This window comes from Phragmites australis, chromosome 4 (assembly GCF_958298935.1).
Source record: "Phragmites australis chromosome 4, lpPhrAust1.1, whole genome shotgun sequence".
NCBI lineage: Eukaryota > Viridiplantae > Streptophyta > Magnoliopsida > Poales > Poaceae > Phragmites > Phragmites australis.
The window spans coordinates 15426693-15444648 of NC_084924.1; the positions used below are offsets into that span (position 1 = coordinate 15426693).

Here is a 17956-nt window from a genome sequence, read left to right on the forward strand (position 1 = left end):
CCACACATAGTTTGGATACTAAATATTTCGAAATTCATTACACATAGGTTGCCAGGACAAAGAGTTCTCGCCAATTCAACAAAAGCACGTTGCAAAGAAGTGAAACAAGGGCGACTACGGGTTCTGCTCTACGAGCTTCCATCGTGCCAGCATATCTTCTTGCCTCTTCCTGTAGTAGTCTCTAAGGGGACCACTAACACTGTCCAAGTAGACCTTCATTATACGCTCATTCTGATCATGTACTCGGACGGATGACTATAGACGCATGACCGAAATCTGCTCCTTCTTCAACTCCACTATAACCTTCTTTGTTTCACTAATTTCAGCAATGTGGCTTTCATACATCCCACCCGACACGGTAGGCAAAGATGTAGTGGAAGGTGATTTCCGAGTACGGGCCGCTTTAGCTGCCTCCCTTCCAATAGGCCTAGGAAGGTCAGTAGATGTGTTCGATGCTGCGTCGTTCGCCACTTCATTGCGCGCTGCTTGGCTGGACTGTACATCGACTCCATCTTGCATCTTTTGTGCCTTCGCGGACTCGTGCGCGTGCCACTTGAGGTGGTCGGCAAGCATGACCCAGCAGTGCGTGTATGCAAACGGCTTCCCCTCAATCCCCTTATACGTCATGCAAGTTCGAGCCATCTATGAAAAAAGGATAACATGGGTGAGTCAAAATTGTATTCAGAGCTTCAGTATATTACTGCTAGTAGCCTTAAGCTAACAACTATTATTGCTTATTGAACTAGAAAGGTACGCACTGCCTTAAGCTAGCTATCATACAGTAAGCTTGTTAAGTTGTCTGGTCTATACGAATTGGGCAGTTCAGTTATCTTAGGATGGCGACCTATTGGTTTCTTTAGTATGGACCAGTCAAGCAAATGTATCAAGCAAATGTATCAATCAGACATCACCTAACTGTATCAAATATATCTCTTTGAGCAAATAAGCACACTAGGAGACATAATTTTTGTTAGGACAGTAGCTGTACTCTAGGCCTTGCAGGGTCTCCAAGTGAAAGCTAGGCATATGTGACCATACAACCTTCTTTCCTTTGGGATATGACTGACATATGGCATCAAACTGATACAAAACGATTGTGAGAACAAAAACTAGTTTGAATAAGGACCACCGACAAATCTAGAACAACTGATCAATAATACTAAGTACGATGTCCAGTGAACCAGATGTCAAGGGAACAAAGAGCAAAACAAACTCCTGGTGACGGGCACACGTCTTGTAATGTGCACCAGTGTGACACACTGATATGGTACTCTGTTAAAAGGCATAAGCACAACAAATAATGAGCTCTTTGAAGCTGCCCCAAACATACAGAAATATGAAAGACCTCTTTGACCAAATAATCACAACAGGAGAAACTATCAATATCACCTTATACAGTTACAAGGCTACAAATAATCAGTAGCATATAAAAATCCTTGAAGCAGCCCCAAACATAGAGACTCACATCAAGTGCTACTACATGCCTCTTACCTTCCTTTTCCCATTGCCTAAACTGTTGTGCAAGTTTTTACTGAACTATAAAATACTATCTAACATGTCATATGAGCGACTAATTCTTTTTACCAGATATTATGAACGACTAGCAAGCACAAATAACAATACAATGGTTCACAGTTTGCTGCAACCATATTTATCTCAGTACAGTGATAACACAGCTCGTGTTCAACAAGTTATATGAGCATACCTTGTCACGCTCATTGGTCCCGCTAGGATTGAGCCGCTCCACCTTCCTCACGTGCACCGCAAACTTTCTAACTGCATCCGTGATGAGCTTCATGTGGTTGATCAAAGCCTTATCCGACCTAGTCATCATGGTCGGCTTCCTATAAGTGTTGAAGTACTTGGCGATCCTACCCCAGTACGTATCCTTTGACTGATCTGTTCCAACCACAGGATCTTGGCTCACGTTTAACCATGCTGACACGAGCAACTCATCCTCTTCGTATGTCCACTTTGTTCGGCCTGTCTTCGGCTTCGCCTTCTTCTTCCTCTTGGAGGTGGTCACCTTCTTCCTTCCCTTCTCCTCGCTACCCAAGCTGAATTGAACCATCTCCTCAGGCGGTACAAGAGTGTCCGCAACCACGAACTGGGACATGTCCGAGGGAGGTGCCACAACAGAGGGACCCCCCGGCATTTGCGGCCCCGGCCATGTCATCCGGTCAAATCCATCCTGAAGCATACTCTTGTAAAACGGATCTATGGAGCCCCTGCACATCACAAGAAAAAGGAAGGTGAACATGCAACACTATGGATGATTCATTTGAACTCTATAAAGAGATGCAACTAAATGCACATTAGTGTTGCAAATATTTGGAAAAAAATGTTGCAACTTAAAGGAAAACAGTTCTTGCCAGCAAAGGAGTAGTCGTGATTACTGCACAACTACTAATCTACATATATTTACATAGCAAAGAAGTTTTTACAAAAAATTAGAACACACATCAGTAGTTTAATTCCAGCTTGAACCATATTGTAAGAAGAGTACCATGAACATACATAAGTAATTAGGAGATTGAAATCATATGTGTACAAAAAATCATGTGCAACATCATTTAAGCAAACCATTTCAGACCTAAAATGATACAACTAGTTCAATCTACCTGCCACACATTATCTCAATTTCCTATTTTCAAAGCACAACTATTTAGTGCCACTAATGCTCTGATACTTCAGTGCATTTCAGTGCCAATTCCAAACTAATTACTTGATCTTATACACTATCAAGCTCACTACTTGTTCTTAAAGTTCAGTGCCACTTTCAAACTGATAACATGCTTATATACACTGCTCTTCGAAGCTATCTATATACTTCCATGATGAAGCTATCTACATACACTGCCCTTCGAAGGTATCTATATATTTGCAACATGATACTTCACTGCAATATGGTCTTAACACTTTAGTGGCACTTTCAAGCTGATAAGAGCGTGATACCTACACTAGATCAGTTTAGGATAACAACACATGACAAAATCATAACACATGTAGCTTCATAGTTCATAAATTGCATGTAGCTTCATAGCTCATACATTGCATACTAAACCAATTCTTGACTACATAAACCTAAAACAGCATACAACCATCGCAACACTATATCAAAAGGCATGTTCTCCACTAATCGACACCATTTCACACAACAGCTGAACTCCCAAAATATCAAAAGGCTTGTTCTCCACTAATCGACACCATTTCATACTTCTACTAACAAACACCCAACTCGATTATAGCCTCCACGAATGATCAGATTCAATCAAAACGCCATCGTCCGTATTGGAACACAAAACATCATTCGAGCTCCAGTCAGTGGGAAGGACATTGTCGTCATCAATGTCCTTGGATCCCGATGCTTCATCTTCAACGGCCATGCTACTACTGTCGGGCAAACCAACACGGTTGGGCACGGCAGTAACGCGTAGTGCATCCTCGATTTGGAAAACAAGTTGCTCCAAATCTGCCGCAATGGAGTCGATCTCCAGTAGCGCCATGTTCAGCTCGACAGCAGCAAGGGTGCTGTCCGGACTCAAGTTGTCGTTCGCAGCCTTCTTCAACACTGCAGCCGCCTCCTGCACATGGTCCTGCATCTTCGGCACAAGCGCGGCAAGCGCTACAACGTCCATCTACAACACGGAGCAGGGGATTCCATGATCACACAAGACCAGCGAAGCGTTTGCCGAGGCCGCCGTCGCACAGTGGCGATGCGCACCTAGTCGGCCGAGGCTGACCAACCCTTCCCTACCCAAGATAGATGAACAAATCGGGAGGAAGGCGATGCCAGTGGAGCCCTCGCCTCACCCACCCCCCACCACCGGTGCCGCACAACGCCACGCCCCAACTCCACCACAATCCAAAACGCCTCTCCTTCCCCCACCTTGCATGACAAGCCGGTGTCCCTCCTTTCACCAGATCCGCGATTGAACTTCCACACGCTTAGATACGGAAGAGTGTGTCGAGAAATTTGTACCTCCCGTCGCCAGCGCGCTGCCTCCAGTCAAGTCCCCACTTCCCTCCACACACATAGGATATATCCTCCGGGAGCCAAACGCCCTCGCTGCCAACCATCACCGCCCCTCATTTCCTCGTCTTTCGCCCTAGCGCGCGAGCCCAACGTTCAGACCCTTCCCCGCTCACTGTCTCCACGAAGGTAAAGGAGCGAGCATGCCAAAGTTCTGTGCTGTGGGCGGCATGGAGATTCTTGTGGACGGTGTGCCGTGACAATGGTGCCCGCAGTGGGTAGAGATCGCCGGAGGAATCACATCAGAGGAGAACCGTCCAGGTGCAAAGGTCCTTGATCGAAAAACCACAAGGGTCAAACTCCACATAAACATAATTATCTTTGGTAAGTGCACGAACCAAGATCAAATTCTTGATTAAGTTTGGAGAGATTAAAACATTATTAAGATGTAGAGGAGGAGGTGGGAAGAAAGGTGTGGCCGGAGTACTAAATGGGAAGGGGTGCACCGTTGCCAACAATGATGTGAGATGAACTAGGAGTGGTGGTGAGGGAGATTAGTTTACTCGCATTGGAAGCCATATGGGATGTGGCTCCCGTGTCCATGAGCCAATCACCGCCACTGCCGCAGGGGTTGTTGATGTTCATGCTGTGAAGGGCAGAGAGCAACGCCGGCGGCACGGATGGCGACGGTATGGAGAAGTTGTACGCGTCGGCGGTGGGAGCCGGTGTGTAGGAGGCCGTCAGCACGTGTGGCGGTGCAGCTCCGGGTCGCGCATCGAGAATGTCGGCACCGGATGTGCATACTTGTTGCATGGGCCAGGCTTGGAAGACCCTGGTCCACGTGTTGTAGGAGTGACTCCACTGAGTGAGAGCGGGTGGCGCCGAGTTGTGCGCCGATGGATGGTTGCCACCGCCGGAGTTGCCAGAGGAGCGACTACGCCATCCGAGGCCTTACGCTTCTTGCGGCGATCGCCGTTGGGAGATGGAGGGTTCTGGTGTGACGTGGTAGACGTTGCAGCAAGCTTGGATGAGTTGGTGTTGTTACCGGCCGCGAGCAGGGCCGTTGCCGCCTCCATCTTTGCAGTTTGAAGAAGGCGGTTCTCCTCTTGCGTGAGGTACAAGCGTGTGCACAGGAAGGTCAACGGCGACGTCGTTGATGACAGGATGGATATGGCATATGACTGAACTTTGAGTTGAGGCCGTGGAGGGTGTTGATCACCAATGCTTGATCGGAGACCGGCGAGCCGATGTCACGGAGTGTGTCGGCGAGCTTCTTCAAGCGGCCACAGTATTCGGTGATCGACATGTCGCCCTGAAAAAGACTGTGGAACTCTTGTTGTGCATAGACAGCACGATGCATGCTGTTGTCGAGGAAGAGTTCGGCGATCTTCGTCCACGCGCCGTATGCCGTCTCCTTGGGCTGGATCACCATGCCGAGGATTTCCTTGGAGATTGTGGCATAGAGCCAGGAGACGATGCAAGAGTCAGCCTGGATCCATTTCGGATCATCACGCATCAGGATGGCATCGAGAGAGCCATCAACATGACTGGTGAGCCTGAACTTGGTGAATGCAAGGTCGAAGAAGGAGCGCCAGGTAGAGAAATTTGGTTCAGCCATGTCCAGGGTGATCGGAACATGGGAATGAATGTTGACAAGGGGAATGGAGGACGTCGGGAGGGTGGGTGCAGTTGCCGAGACAAAAGGGGGTTGGTCACGCTCGCCGAGGAGCCAGAGGAAGATTGCGAGTCCATGGAGAGGAGGAGCAGCGGAAGGTGTGCAGAGGTGGAATCGAAGATTGGTTGATACCATGCAGAGGGGATAGGCAATGCACAAATATATTCACTGTACTCGAGTATACTTATACAAGGCATGAGAAAGATCGTGTGTTACCGATCCTATCTGCATGCAAACCAACATGAACGAGAGAGGAAGACCGATCCTAGGTAACAGAACGGCTACCGGTCCTACTCGCTAAAACACTCCTCAAGTTTATCAAGAACAGGAATGACAAGCTCACAATTACGGATGATTATATCTAAGCGACGCTGACGATTATGCCAGAGCTTGACAGCGGCACGAACACGCTTCAAACTGAGGCACATATCGTCAGTATTGGAAGCAGAATGATGAAGCGGCGTACTATGCCAATTTGTGGGAACTAGCGCTGAAAAATCGCTATGAAGGAGCCGATGGCTATTGAAGCGGAAAAGAACCGGCTTAAGGATATCTGATTTGGCAAAGAGCACCAGAAAAAAATGGTTTGAAGGAGTGCAGTGGCTGAACAAAGAGTAGTGTTAGAGAAGGAAGCGCTCCATGCAATATTAATGAGGGCCCGGTCTAAGTTAACGAGGAATAGGTTTTGTCGATTATTGGACAGGTGTAACGACGGGATTTCTTGAAAGGACATGCTGTTGACAGCCTCATTGAACTTGGCGGATTCTCTCCCATCCCCCGCAGCAGGCGGCTGCTTCCTACCCCGATCGCCGGTTCCCGTGCCACGGCCACTGTGCGTAGGGCCCGACGGCTACAGCGGCAGCAGCAAGCTGTCTGGCAGGTCCGCATCCGCGAGTGACCTCACGAGATCTGGCACACAGTGCCCGGCCAGCATGCAACAATGGCGCACAGCAGCAGCAATAGCTGTAGGCTCGGATAGGACAACAGGCTGCTGTTGCGCGCTGGTACGTAGTCTGGTGGCAGTGTGGCACTCCGTCATTCGTGTACAGCAGCAGCACAGCCGCGAGCGGAAACGCTGGGCCGGCCGGTGCTCGAGGCGACCGTGCGTCGTGGTCGATCGGGAACTTCTCCCTGTTCTGATGTGCCCGTGCATTGGTCGGTTTGGGGCTGCCTGGGATCGGCACAGAGACGGAGAGCGTCGGGAAGCGGACGCAGTTATAGCTTGGCTCTCATTCAAAGCTCGGATAAGACAGTGTGTCCTGATGAACTTTCTCGAAACCCGATGCCAATGCCATGCACGACCCAACCGCAGTACTACTACTACTAGAGTGTATTGCACTGCCCCCAGCGGTCAAGTGCTCTGGAACGTAGGAAGTGGCCACGGTGCGTGCAGTACACGACGAGAGACAGGCTAGGAGTAGGAAGCCGGAGCCACGGTCACCGAGGAGCAGGAGCTGCCTGCATGCATTGGCGCCCGCCTACTCTACCCGTCATCCAATCAATCCTTCAATCCTGTCACTCCGGCCGGGTCCCTTCTCCTGCCTGCTACCCGGCCGTAACGTAAGCTTGCTCTTATCCTGTTTGGTAGAGTTTATAGGGTAATTTTTTTAGTTAAAATTAGAAGAGTATTGTTAAATAGTAATTTTTAGTTTTTTATAAATTTATGGGAGTGATTCTCTGAAATAAACTAGAAGTTAGAAGTAAAAAAACAACTTCTACTGATTTACTTCTCATATAGAATCACTTTCTCTATATATTTTATTTTAGAGAATCACTGTCTGTAGAAAATTTAGATCAGAGAGAGTTCTACCAAATAAACCCCAGCTCTCTTGTCCTGCCCGGCATCTTCAATGGTCGAAGACAGTGACTATCTTTCAGACAAAAAAGTATTTTTTAATATTATAAAAAGGACAATTTTTAATAACTCATAGAAAAGAGAGAGGAGCAAATATTATTTTTAAAGAGAAGAGATAAAGAACTGAGTACTGATGAGTCTTCTTAGCATATTTTTTCTATATGAAATATAAAGAATTATAAACGATAAGATTCACATAAATTTTAAAAACTATACTCATAACCAGAGATGTCCTAGGCTCAGCAGTGCAGGCTCTCTCTTCCGTACGTTCAGTCACAGAGACATGCTTAAATTACTCTCTCTCTCTCATCCGTCCGTGACCGTGCCTTGATCACAGCTGCCACGGATGAGTAAGCACACGCACGGCTGGAACGACGGTCGATCGACGACAGGACTGATCGACGATCGACGCCAAGCAGATAAAAAGAGAAGCAGGAAGCTGCGGCATATAGGAAGCTTGACTAATATTTTTCCAAAGGATTACAATATTCCTTCCAAATTATTCATGCATTTTCCCTTTGTTCCAAACAAAGCTATGAGTACGAGATGAATTACCATGACAGAATATCATGGGACTGGGATGCACGTATATCCAAACATAACCTCAGTTAGCATCTGTACCCATCGAAGTTGAATTGCTCTAATAACAACTGCATGCCGGTGTTAAAAAAGCGGAGTATAGTTAACTATGCTTTGCATTGCACGGTCATGGCGAAGGTGTGATCAGAGAATGTTGGACCTTGAGATGCGGTTAGCAGTAGATCTGGGCCGGACGCATGCCGGAAGAACCGGTGAGCGAGGGACCAGCTAGCTGATCGGAGAAGAAGCGTGCGTGCGTACATGGGACCAAGTTACGTCAGTAGTAACTGCCGGTACTTGTCTCAACTGGCCATAGGCAGGCAGGCATGTATCTGTAACAATATTGACTGATCCGATTGTTAGCGACATACTCAGTATAGTAGCAGCATGCGTACGTAGAGCCCTCACCATGCATGTTAATATATGTCAAACTTCCATGAACCAGTACAAGTACAGGTGCTGGTGAATGCCATCTACAGTATATACATTTACGAATAAGGAAGAGAAGCCATGCATGAACTAGCTAGGGATGCTAAGGAAGAGAAGCCATGCATTAGCTAGCTAGGGATGCGGGGGAGCATTTAGTGTAGGATCGAGATTAATGACTATAAGATGGTAGATAGACGTTTTATTAAATTATTTTAAATTGGTTGATCTTCTCTTTTATTTTATTTAACGCATCTAAAAATTTAAATGGAAGTAAATGAAGAGAAACAGAGAAAAGAACTGATAATATATGACTCTATGGATGAGATATGTACACAATATTCTATTTAAGATAATTCTATGACACTAGTCATAAAAAGCTCGTATCTTTGAAAGAAACTCAAGAAGATGGTTGCTGGGTGAAAAAACTCTCTAGAGTTGATAACTTAGAGACAATGGGATGCGAGATTCATATTTATGCTATCAAAGAGATCAATTTCATAAGGGTGGCAAACTATAGCTCAAAAAGGAAAACAAAAATCATAACCAAAAATGAAAAATTTGCAAGAGAAACTAAGGGAACCAAAATAAAGAGTCTAGGAGAAGATGAACACAAGCGAATGCGAGAAAATCAACTTTATTAAGCACAAGAGTCAACCCTATTTTAGGTAGATTATAAAGTATTTTTCTCTCGTAAAAGCTCTAACATATTACAAAGGCTAAGTCTATCATCTCATCTCCTATAAAACCTATCACTAGGCTCTCAATAACTAGCTCAAGACTCCTCTACAGCTCTACCCCTTTATTTATAGGCCTAGAGAGGTATCTTAGCCCTTAAATTTTCTTATTCATAAAATACTTCTTACTTACAATGGCCTCCTACCTACCACCGAGGTATTTTTGTCCATTTTCCGCTCCGTCCATCGAACAGTCGCAATACCTTTATGACTTAGATTCACCTCAACGCTTGCTTTACGATGATGCCACATGCATTCCATCCCTTCACGGTTTTGATGCCAAACCGTGAAACCGGCTCATACGTTTCTTAAAGCGTGACTCACTGTTGCTTGTTTTAACCACAATCAAGTATCCCGATGTCGACACGTATACTCCGTCTTGTGATCTTGATCGCTGATAAGTCTCTCCCGCTTCCGATCCCTCAGGCCGTCTTATCACTTACACCGATATCCCCTTCACTTGACTTTGTCACTGCATCATCTTTATCCTTTCTTTCATGCTTTGCTTGACCTCCATGCACACAACTAGGATCACTCTTGACCCCTTCCATGCCCTTGATTTCTTTATGGCTTAGCGTATATTTTTCTCCGCCTTTGGTAACGCAAACATTAAGGACAAAACACCATATATGCAATACTAATGAGTTTCTACAAGTATACCACAAAACATTTGCTAATGTTAGAAGCCACAGAGGGTTACAGAAAGTAGAAATGTGGAGCTCATAATTGCACAAAGGCACAAAAATATATAGTTACATAAGAACATGAAGCTGCATAGGCTAAACTGAAGAATTGTTGGCTCATTTAGGTTCACATAGCCGAATCATGTTAAATGAGATCACCATATAAGCATTCACTCGTGCCGAGGCAATACAAGCATTAAGAACTAGCTAACTTCAATCTCAAACTAGGTAAATAAGCATTCATGATAATAGGTTTTGCAAACGCTCACATATGAAACGAAGACTTAGTTAGATCAAGTGATTAAAAAATTATAACATTGAAGCACATTTCTTTGTTTTTCCTTTTATCCTCAAGTTAGCTCTTATCCGAGCGAAGTATCACGCGACTGGGTACGGCAAATATCTCGAGGCTTCAAGACAACTATATTGGATTATATTTTAGCATAAGAAACTTAATTTCTCAAAATTGTTCTAATTTACATATATTATTAAGTTTTCATATGATCAAGTCGAATAGTGCCTTTGCGACACAATAAACACATGTTCCCCCAATGTTTTATCATGAGCTAAACATTTGACAAACAAAAATATGGTGCAATGCTCCCCAATCTATTATCTTGAATCAAGAAGTCTAGAACAAGATATTCATCAAACTAGCTTTAATACAAGCATTTTAAGCCAAAGCAATTACGAACATGGTGATCAAGAGTGTAGCATTTCATAGTCTACATGATTTATAAAATTGCTAAATTTCATGTTTAGAAAAGCTAGTTTGCTCAAAATATTTCATGTTAAAGCATCAAGATAAGCCTAAGATTAAAAGCTTGCTCCGCACAGCTACTCAACTTAGTCTAAATTTGAGTCTAGTAACAAAAAATATGAAAGACATAGAAGTGAAAGCTCAATTACTATGGTTATCTTACATGATGACATGCAATACAAATACAATAAAAGTAAGATAGAGTATGTACAAGAACAACTCTTTCTCACACAATGTCATAGGGATGACACACTCCCAGCTCACCCCTCAAATAGGCAAATCTTGTTGTATCTAGAGGCTTGATAAAGATATCGACTAGCTGGTGTTGGGTATCTATGTAGCTCAACTTAATATCTCCCTTCTCATTATGGTATCGCAAGAAGTGAAATCTCATATCTATGTATTTGGTTCTGGAGTGTTGAACTGAGTTATTTGCAAGGCTTATGGTGCTGGTGTTGTCACACAAAAATGGCACACTCTTGAAGTCTAACCCATAGTCCCTCAAAGTAGCAACCATCCATAAAATTTGTGAGAAATAGCTAGCAGTAGCTACATATTCAGCTTCAGCAGTAGACTGCGCAACACTAGACTGCTTGCGAGCAGACCAACACAAGAGAAGTATCCAAGAAATAACAAGTATCGGATGTACTCTTCCTGTCAATTCTACAGCCAACAAAATCCGCACCAAAAAACCTCAAAGAGAAAGAGAAGAAGAGGTAGAAAACCAAAGACCATACTCGAGAGTGTGCTTGAGGTACCTTAGAATATGTTTCACCGCTTGGCGGTGAGACGTCCTCGGTGATGCTTGGAAGCGAGCACACAAAGAAACGGTGAAATGGAGATTAGGTCTTGTCGCCATCAGTTACAGGAGGGAGCCAATCATGCTCCTATACTCTCATTGGTCCACCTCCTCTCCATCTTCATCCGAATCGAGCACGGTTGAGCTAGCCATTGGTGTCTCTAAGGGCTTAGCATCGCTCATGTCGAACTTCTTCAGCAAATCCTTGGTGTACTTCATTTGGTGGATAAAGGTATCTTACTTGCATTGCTTAATTTGTAGTCCAAAGAAGAAGTTGAGCTCATCCATCATCGACATCTCGAATTTCCTGCCCATAGTTTCTACAAACTTGGCCACAAATGCATGAGGAAAATCAAAAAATGATATCATCCATGTATATCTGAATAAGTAGGAAATCTTTACCATGCTTAAAAGTGAACAAGGTTTTATCCACTGACACCATCACATATCCATACCCAAGCAGTAATGACTTAAGCCTATTATACCAAGCTCTTTATGCCTGCTTAAGTCCATACAGAGCTTGTTGAATCTTGTATACTCTATGTGGGTATTTGAGGTGCTCAAAGTCTAGGGATTGCTTGACATAGACCTCTTCCTCTATGAAACTATTTAGGGAAGCATCATTAACATCTATTTGATACAACTTAAAACCTTGTTGATGCCGCAAATGCAAAGAGGATCCTAATGGCTTGTAGCCTAGTCACCAGTGCAAAGATCTCTCTAAAGTCTATCCTCCTTTATTTGAGTGAAACCCTAGACCACAAGTCTAGCTTTGTTTCTAACAACTAACCCATCCTCCCCTTATTTGTTCTTGAAGACCTATTTGGTGCCTATAGTATGAATATTAGAAGTTGGCTCTACAAGAACCCAAACTTGGTTCCTCTTAAAGTTTTCTAGTTCTTCATGCATGATATTGACCCAATTTGAATCAAAAAGAGCGTGTCCAACATCATGGGACTCAAAAGAAGCAACAAATACAGAATCTGTGAAATGAGCATATTGAGCAGATTTGGACCTCATTACCCTCTCACCAAGGTCGCTGATCATTAGCTATGGGGAATGTCTCCATTGAATGTGTCGAGGAGCCTCACGCTGTGAGACAATCTGCCCCTCAATTGCTACTGGTGCAGGCTCGAAAGCAGCGGAAGTGGAAGTGCAGACTGCAAAACCCTCTGCCGGTGTAGAAGTACCAGTAGCCAGCTTTGAAACAAGTACGATGACAGGAGGTAGTGGATCATCCTCATCATCATTGAGAGCTGGAAGGTCGCCATCACAAAGATAATTCCACTCATCTCTTGATCACCTATACACTCAAAGACAGAACTAGCACACGGGGTTGATTCATCAAAATTCGCATCACATGATTCCATGATGGTGTTAGTGCCAAGATTATAAACCTTATAAGAATGACCATGAAGGGAATACCCTAAGAAAATTCCATCGAAAGAATGCGACTCGAACTTGTCAAGATTATCACGTTTTAAGATGAAGTATCGATAACCAAAAACTCACAAATGAGAAACCTTCAGCTTCCTCCCAAAATGCAGCTTATAAGAAGTCAAATTCAAGATCAAGCGCAAGAAAATTTGATTGGACTGTAGCAAGCGGTGCTAATAGCCTCAGCCCAAAATTGGTTAGGAGTCATATGCTCATCGATCATTGTCCTAGCCATCTCCACCAAGGTGTGATTCTTCCTCTCAACCATGCTATTCTGCTGAGGGACACGTGGGGCAGAAAATTGATGCTCAATGCCATGCTCAAGACAGAAAATATTAAAGAGATAGTTCTTGAACTCGGTGTCATTATCACTATAAATTGCTTTCAATGCACCAGGAAGTTCCTTAAACAATCTCAAAGCCAAACTCCAAAAGTGTGAGAACACTTTATTCTTGTTTGTAAGAAAGAAGACCTAAGAGTAGCGAGAGAAATCATCAACAATGACAAATACATACCATTTCTCACCCACCGAATGAACCCGAGAAGGACCAACCGTATCCATATAGAGAAGTTCTCTCGGTCGTTCAGTCATCATCAGATTGACTAATGGATGGGAGGCGACAACCATATTTCCATGTTGACAAGGAGCACAAACAAGGTTTTTCTCAAACTTGAGCTTAGATAATCCTCAAATTAAGCCTAGAGTACTCAAACAAGTAAGAAAATCAAAGCTTATGTGTTCTAGTCTTCTATGCCATATCCAAAGCTTAGAAGAAGGTTGAGGAATCAAACAATGAGAAGAACCAAGAAACTTAGAAAAATCAGCTCTGAAAACTCTCCCAAATCTAGAAATCCAACAAATCAAAGCGCTAGAAGAGTCAAGAACTCAAGAAATATTGTGTTTGAAACACACTTCCAAATTCTTATCTAACAACTGAGATACATAGAGAAGGTTGTATCCCAAATGCTCCATCGAAGCCATATCCTTGAGAGTGGAACTTTCATTCACCTTTACCATACCTTTAGCTTTCACCCTTTATTTCTGATAATCACTGAATGTGATGTACTCATGTCGCTTCACAAGGGTAAGGTTGGAGAACCATGATGAATCTCTGGTCATATGGCGCTAACAACCGGAGTCAATGAGCCACATGTTCTTCAGGCCTCCACCTGCCACCTACATATGAGAAGAATAGTAGGTAGATGGTTCAGTACTAGGTTTAGACAGAAACCTCTTGGGAATTCAGTACTGGGTCATCCACCCTGAAGCACTGTAAATAAGTGCATGCAAATCAACACTAGTGTGCTGGGAGCGAGTACCACGAAGAGGAATATGTGGTCCGCCAAAGCGCTGTTACTCAAAACCTCTTACATGTGGATCAAAACCATATGAGTCATGGTAAAATTCACACCGGGCACCGTCTCTAAAGGAGAACTGAAGAGCGTCTAAAACTCATGGGTGGGAGCGAGAAAAAGGCTTATGTACACCAACAGAGGGGCGGTACACGTCCCAAGTGCTCCACTCACGCTCACGCCACTCATCTCTCCTACGACAAAAGCAAAACCCAACCAAGTGACCCTCTCTCTGGCAGTAGGTGCAGTGGTAGCGTCTCTCAGAAACTTGACTATTGGTCACTCTAGGCTCTCTCACAGGGACTCTCACCTTAGATTATAGAGCTTTCTTGGGTTGTGGTGCGGGTTTTTTCTTGATGGGTTGTGATGTTGGTTTCTTCTTGATGGGTGGTGATGTGACATTAATTTTGGAATTTTCAGCTTCTATGGTAGTAGGTGTGGTAAACACAGTTTTACTATCCTCATTGTAAGTCACCATCTCAAACCCCAACCCAAGAGCCAAACTTGCCTTGTCAGCACACATCTTGGTCTTGGCCAAGATCAAATTTATTTTTTCCTTGCCCTCTGAGCACTTCTCCATTAGAGAAAGGATATACTCATTCTCAGCCAAGAGCTTCTAAATTTGCCCTCTAATCCAACTGAGCTTGTCCTGAAAGACTATGCAGGTGGAATAGTTCGACTGCACGTCCTTCGAACACCCAGCACTCTCCAATCTAGATTCTACCTCCTTAAGGCGTATGTCTTTCAGTTTGATATCCTTTGCAAGCAAAGGGTAATTCTTGCAAGCGTCTAAGAGAATAGACCTAGACTCCTTCTCAAGGAGCTTCTTCTCGGCACACTCAAGTCGACTGACGACTTGAGCATACACATTCCGAAGCTCGGCAAGTTAAGCCATGATAATTAAACAACTATCCCATTCCTCAACATCAGGTCTAAACCTAAGCAATGCAAGTTCAATAGATACTAACTCATACTTGGGTCTCAACTCCTTCAACTAACACATATCTTTCTTAAGTAACATATCCTGGCTAACGAGAGTATCATTTAAGGTATCGACTTGGACGGAAAGCTGGTCATAGGAAGTTGATACCTTAGAAGAATTGAGCTCGGGGTTGCCGTTGTTGTTGTTGTCGTCTGTCATGAAGCAGAGGCCGGTGAAGTCCTTGTTCTTCTTTTTCTTGTCCTCCACCAGCATCTCCTCCTTCTCCGTGCTCTCCTCCTCACTTGAAGAGGTGTCGATGTTGCTAAGAGCTGCTACGAACGTCCTTTAAGCCACCTTGGCCACTTTTTTGGTCATCTTGTCACGGTTCTTCTTGAAGAAGGGCTTCTTGTTTTTCTTCTTGTGCTTATCGTAGTGGTAGTCGTGGTCTTTCCTCTTCTTGAGCTTGGGACAACCCGCCTTGAAGTGAGTGATATCACTACACTTAAAACAAGCACAAGACCCCCTCTCCTCTGGTCTCTTATGTTATTGTAGAAGCGAGTGGACTTCTTCACAATGAGTGCGAGGTCTTTATCATCTAGTGCGTCCACCTGCTCCTCTGTGATAGAAACCAAGGAAGATAAAGAAAATCCACTCGGTGAAGTGTTAGCAAAAGAGAAGCTAGTTCCAGCCCGTTTGCCACCGTTAAATCCAGAAACCAACACCATGTTTTGAGGCAGCAGGTTTCCGAGACCTATCTAAGCCGCCTTGACTATCTCGATAGACTTAAGCTTACTGAAGAGTTCATCATAAGTCAATATGTCATAACTTGATGACTCTTCAATGCTTGAGATCTTCACTTTCTATATGCTATGATCAAGATTAAAGAAGCTTGATCGTCCTTTCATGATTAGAGTAGGGAAAAACACCAGTGGATCTAAGGTTGCTAACGATTCCATCAAATCTAGCAAGCATAACATCTAAAGATTCACCGGATCCTTGTACAAATATTTTATATTCTTGGTTGTACGTGCTTTGACGTCTAGCCTTAAGTTGATTAATGCCTTCATGAGAGACACTCAGAGTAGATCAGATCTCTCGGGCAATATGGAAGTACTGGACCCTACCAAATTCATTATGACTCAGGCTTGTGAACAAAATATTTCTAGTCGTGTTGTTGGCCTCATACTATTCGATCTGAACTTGAGTTATGCAAGCAGCAAGGATCTCATAGTTGGAATCAACTATTTCTCAAATTACATTTTCTTTGCTTAAGAGATAAGCTTTCATGTGCACCTTCTAGTACGAAAAATCTTGACCGTCAAACAACAGAATCTTTCCACTTCTCTCTATTGTCATCTACTGATCACAGAGCCGGTTAAGGTCAACAAGTGATCAAACCGACTCTAATACCAATTGTAGGACTGAGGTTGACGACTAGAGTGGGGTGAATAGATGCCTCACCAAATTCTTTCGAATCGGATGGCCTTCTCCTTTGTTTCACCCAATGCACCAAAAAATTTCAAGTGGAAGCAAATAGAGAGAAATAGAGAAAAGAACTGATAACATGTGACTCTATAGATGAGATATGAACCCAAGATTCCATTTAAGACCATTCCATGACCCTTGTCACAAAAAACTTACAACTTTGAAAGAAATTTAAGAAGGTGGTCATCGGGTGAAGAAACTCTCCAAGTTGATGACTTAGAGATAAGAGGATGCGAGGCCCAATCTTGCATTATTGTACACATATTTTATGCCCATACCAATAAAGAGATCAACTTCATAAGGGTGAAAAAACTACAGGTCAAAAAAGAAAATGAAAATCACAACCAAAAATAAAAAACTTACAAGAGAAGCAAAAGAACCAAAAGGAGGAGTCTAGGAGGAGATGAACACAAATCCATATGAGAAAATCAACTTCATTAAGCACAGAGGTTAGCCCTATTTTAAGTAGATTAAAAAAATATTTCTCTCTCACAAAAGCTCTAAGCTATTACAACGGTTAAGCATATTCTCTCCTCTCCTTCAAAATCTATCATTGGACTCTTAAATAGTTGGCTCAAGACTCCCCTATAGCTCTACCCCTCTATTTATATATCTAGGGAGGTGTCTTAGCTCTTAAGTTTCCTTGTTACTAAAAATACTTCTTGCTTAAAATAGTCTCCTACCTACCATCTGGATATTTTAGTCTATTTTCCGCTCCGTCCATCGAACGATCGTGCCACCTTCATGACTTAGCTTCGTCTCGACACTTGCTTCACAATGATACCACGTGCACTCTATCGCTCCACGGTTTTGAGGTCAAGCTGTGAAACTGTCTCGCACGTTTCTAAATGTGTGACTCACTACTGCTTGATTTGACCCCAAGCAAACATTCCAATATCGATACGTGACTCCATCTTGCGATTTTGACCGCCGATAAGTCTCTTTCGCTCCCGATCCTTCAAGCCACCTTATCACTTATATCGATATCCACTTTGCTTAACTTTGTTATCACATCGTCTACATCCTTTCTTCATACTTTGTTTGACTCCTATGTATACAGCTAGGATCACTCTTGACTCCGCCCGGTCTCCTTGATCGTCTGGTACCAAACTTCCCGCTTAGCCCTGATCATCCCGCCATCAACCGTCAAATTGCATCAATTACCTGCACAACATTAGACAATCAAACACGTTTCTCCAATTCCATTATGGGTTAATCTAAAATCAAAATGCTCAATAAAAACACATTCCGTAAAAAACGTGAACATCGAAT

At 43.6% G+C, this 17956-nt stretch overlaps 1 protein-coding gene across 1 annotated transcript; it reads right to left on the bottom strand.

Annotated features, from left to right (window-relative positions):
- Positions 1-255: 255 nt before the first annotated feature.
- LOC133914632 (glutathione S-transferase T3-like) lies at positions 256-2116 on the bottom strand. Its single transcript, XM_062357696.1, has 2 exons — positions 1706-2116; positions 256-642 (listed from the first exon to the last, which is right to left on the bottom strand). The coding sequence occupies exons 1-2, from the start codon at positions 2114-2116 to the stop codon at positions 256-258; spliced, it is 798 nt and encodes a 265-aa protein (XP_062213680.1).
- Between the last annotated feature and the right edge of the window lie 15840 nt (positions 2117-17956).

Excerpts from the sequence above, each read along its gene's own strand:
- LOC133914632 (XM_062357696.1), bottom strand. The coding sequence starts at position 2,116 with ATGTCCCAGTTCGTGGTTGCGGACACTCTTGTACCGCCTGAGGAGATG. Across the intron at positions 643-1,705 it reads GGACCAATGAGCGTGACAAG|ATGGCTCGAACTTGCATGAC; the intron begins GTATGCTCATAT and ends CTTTTTTCATAG.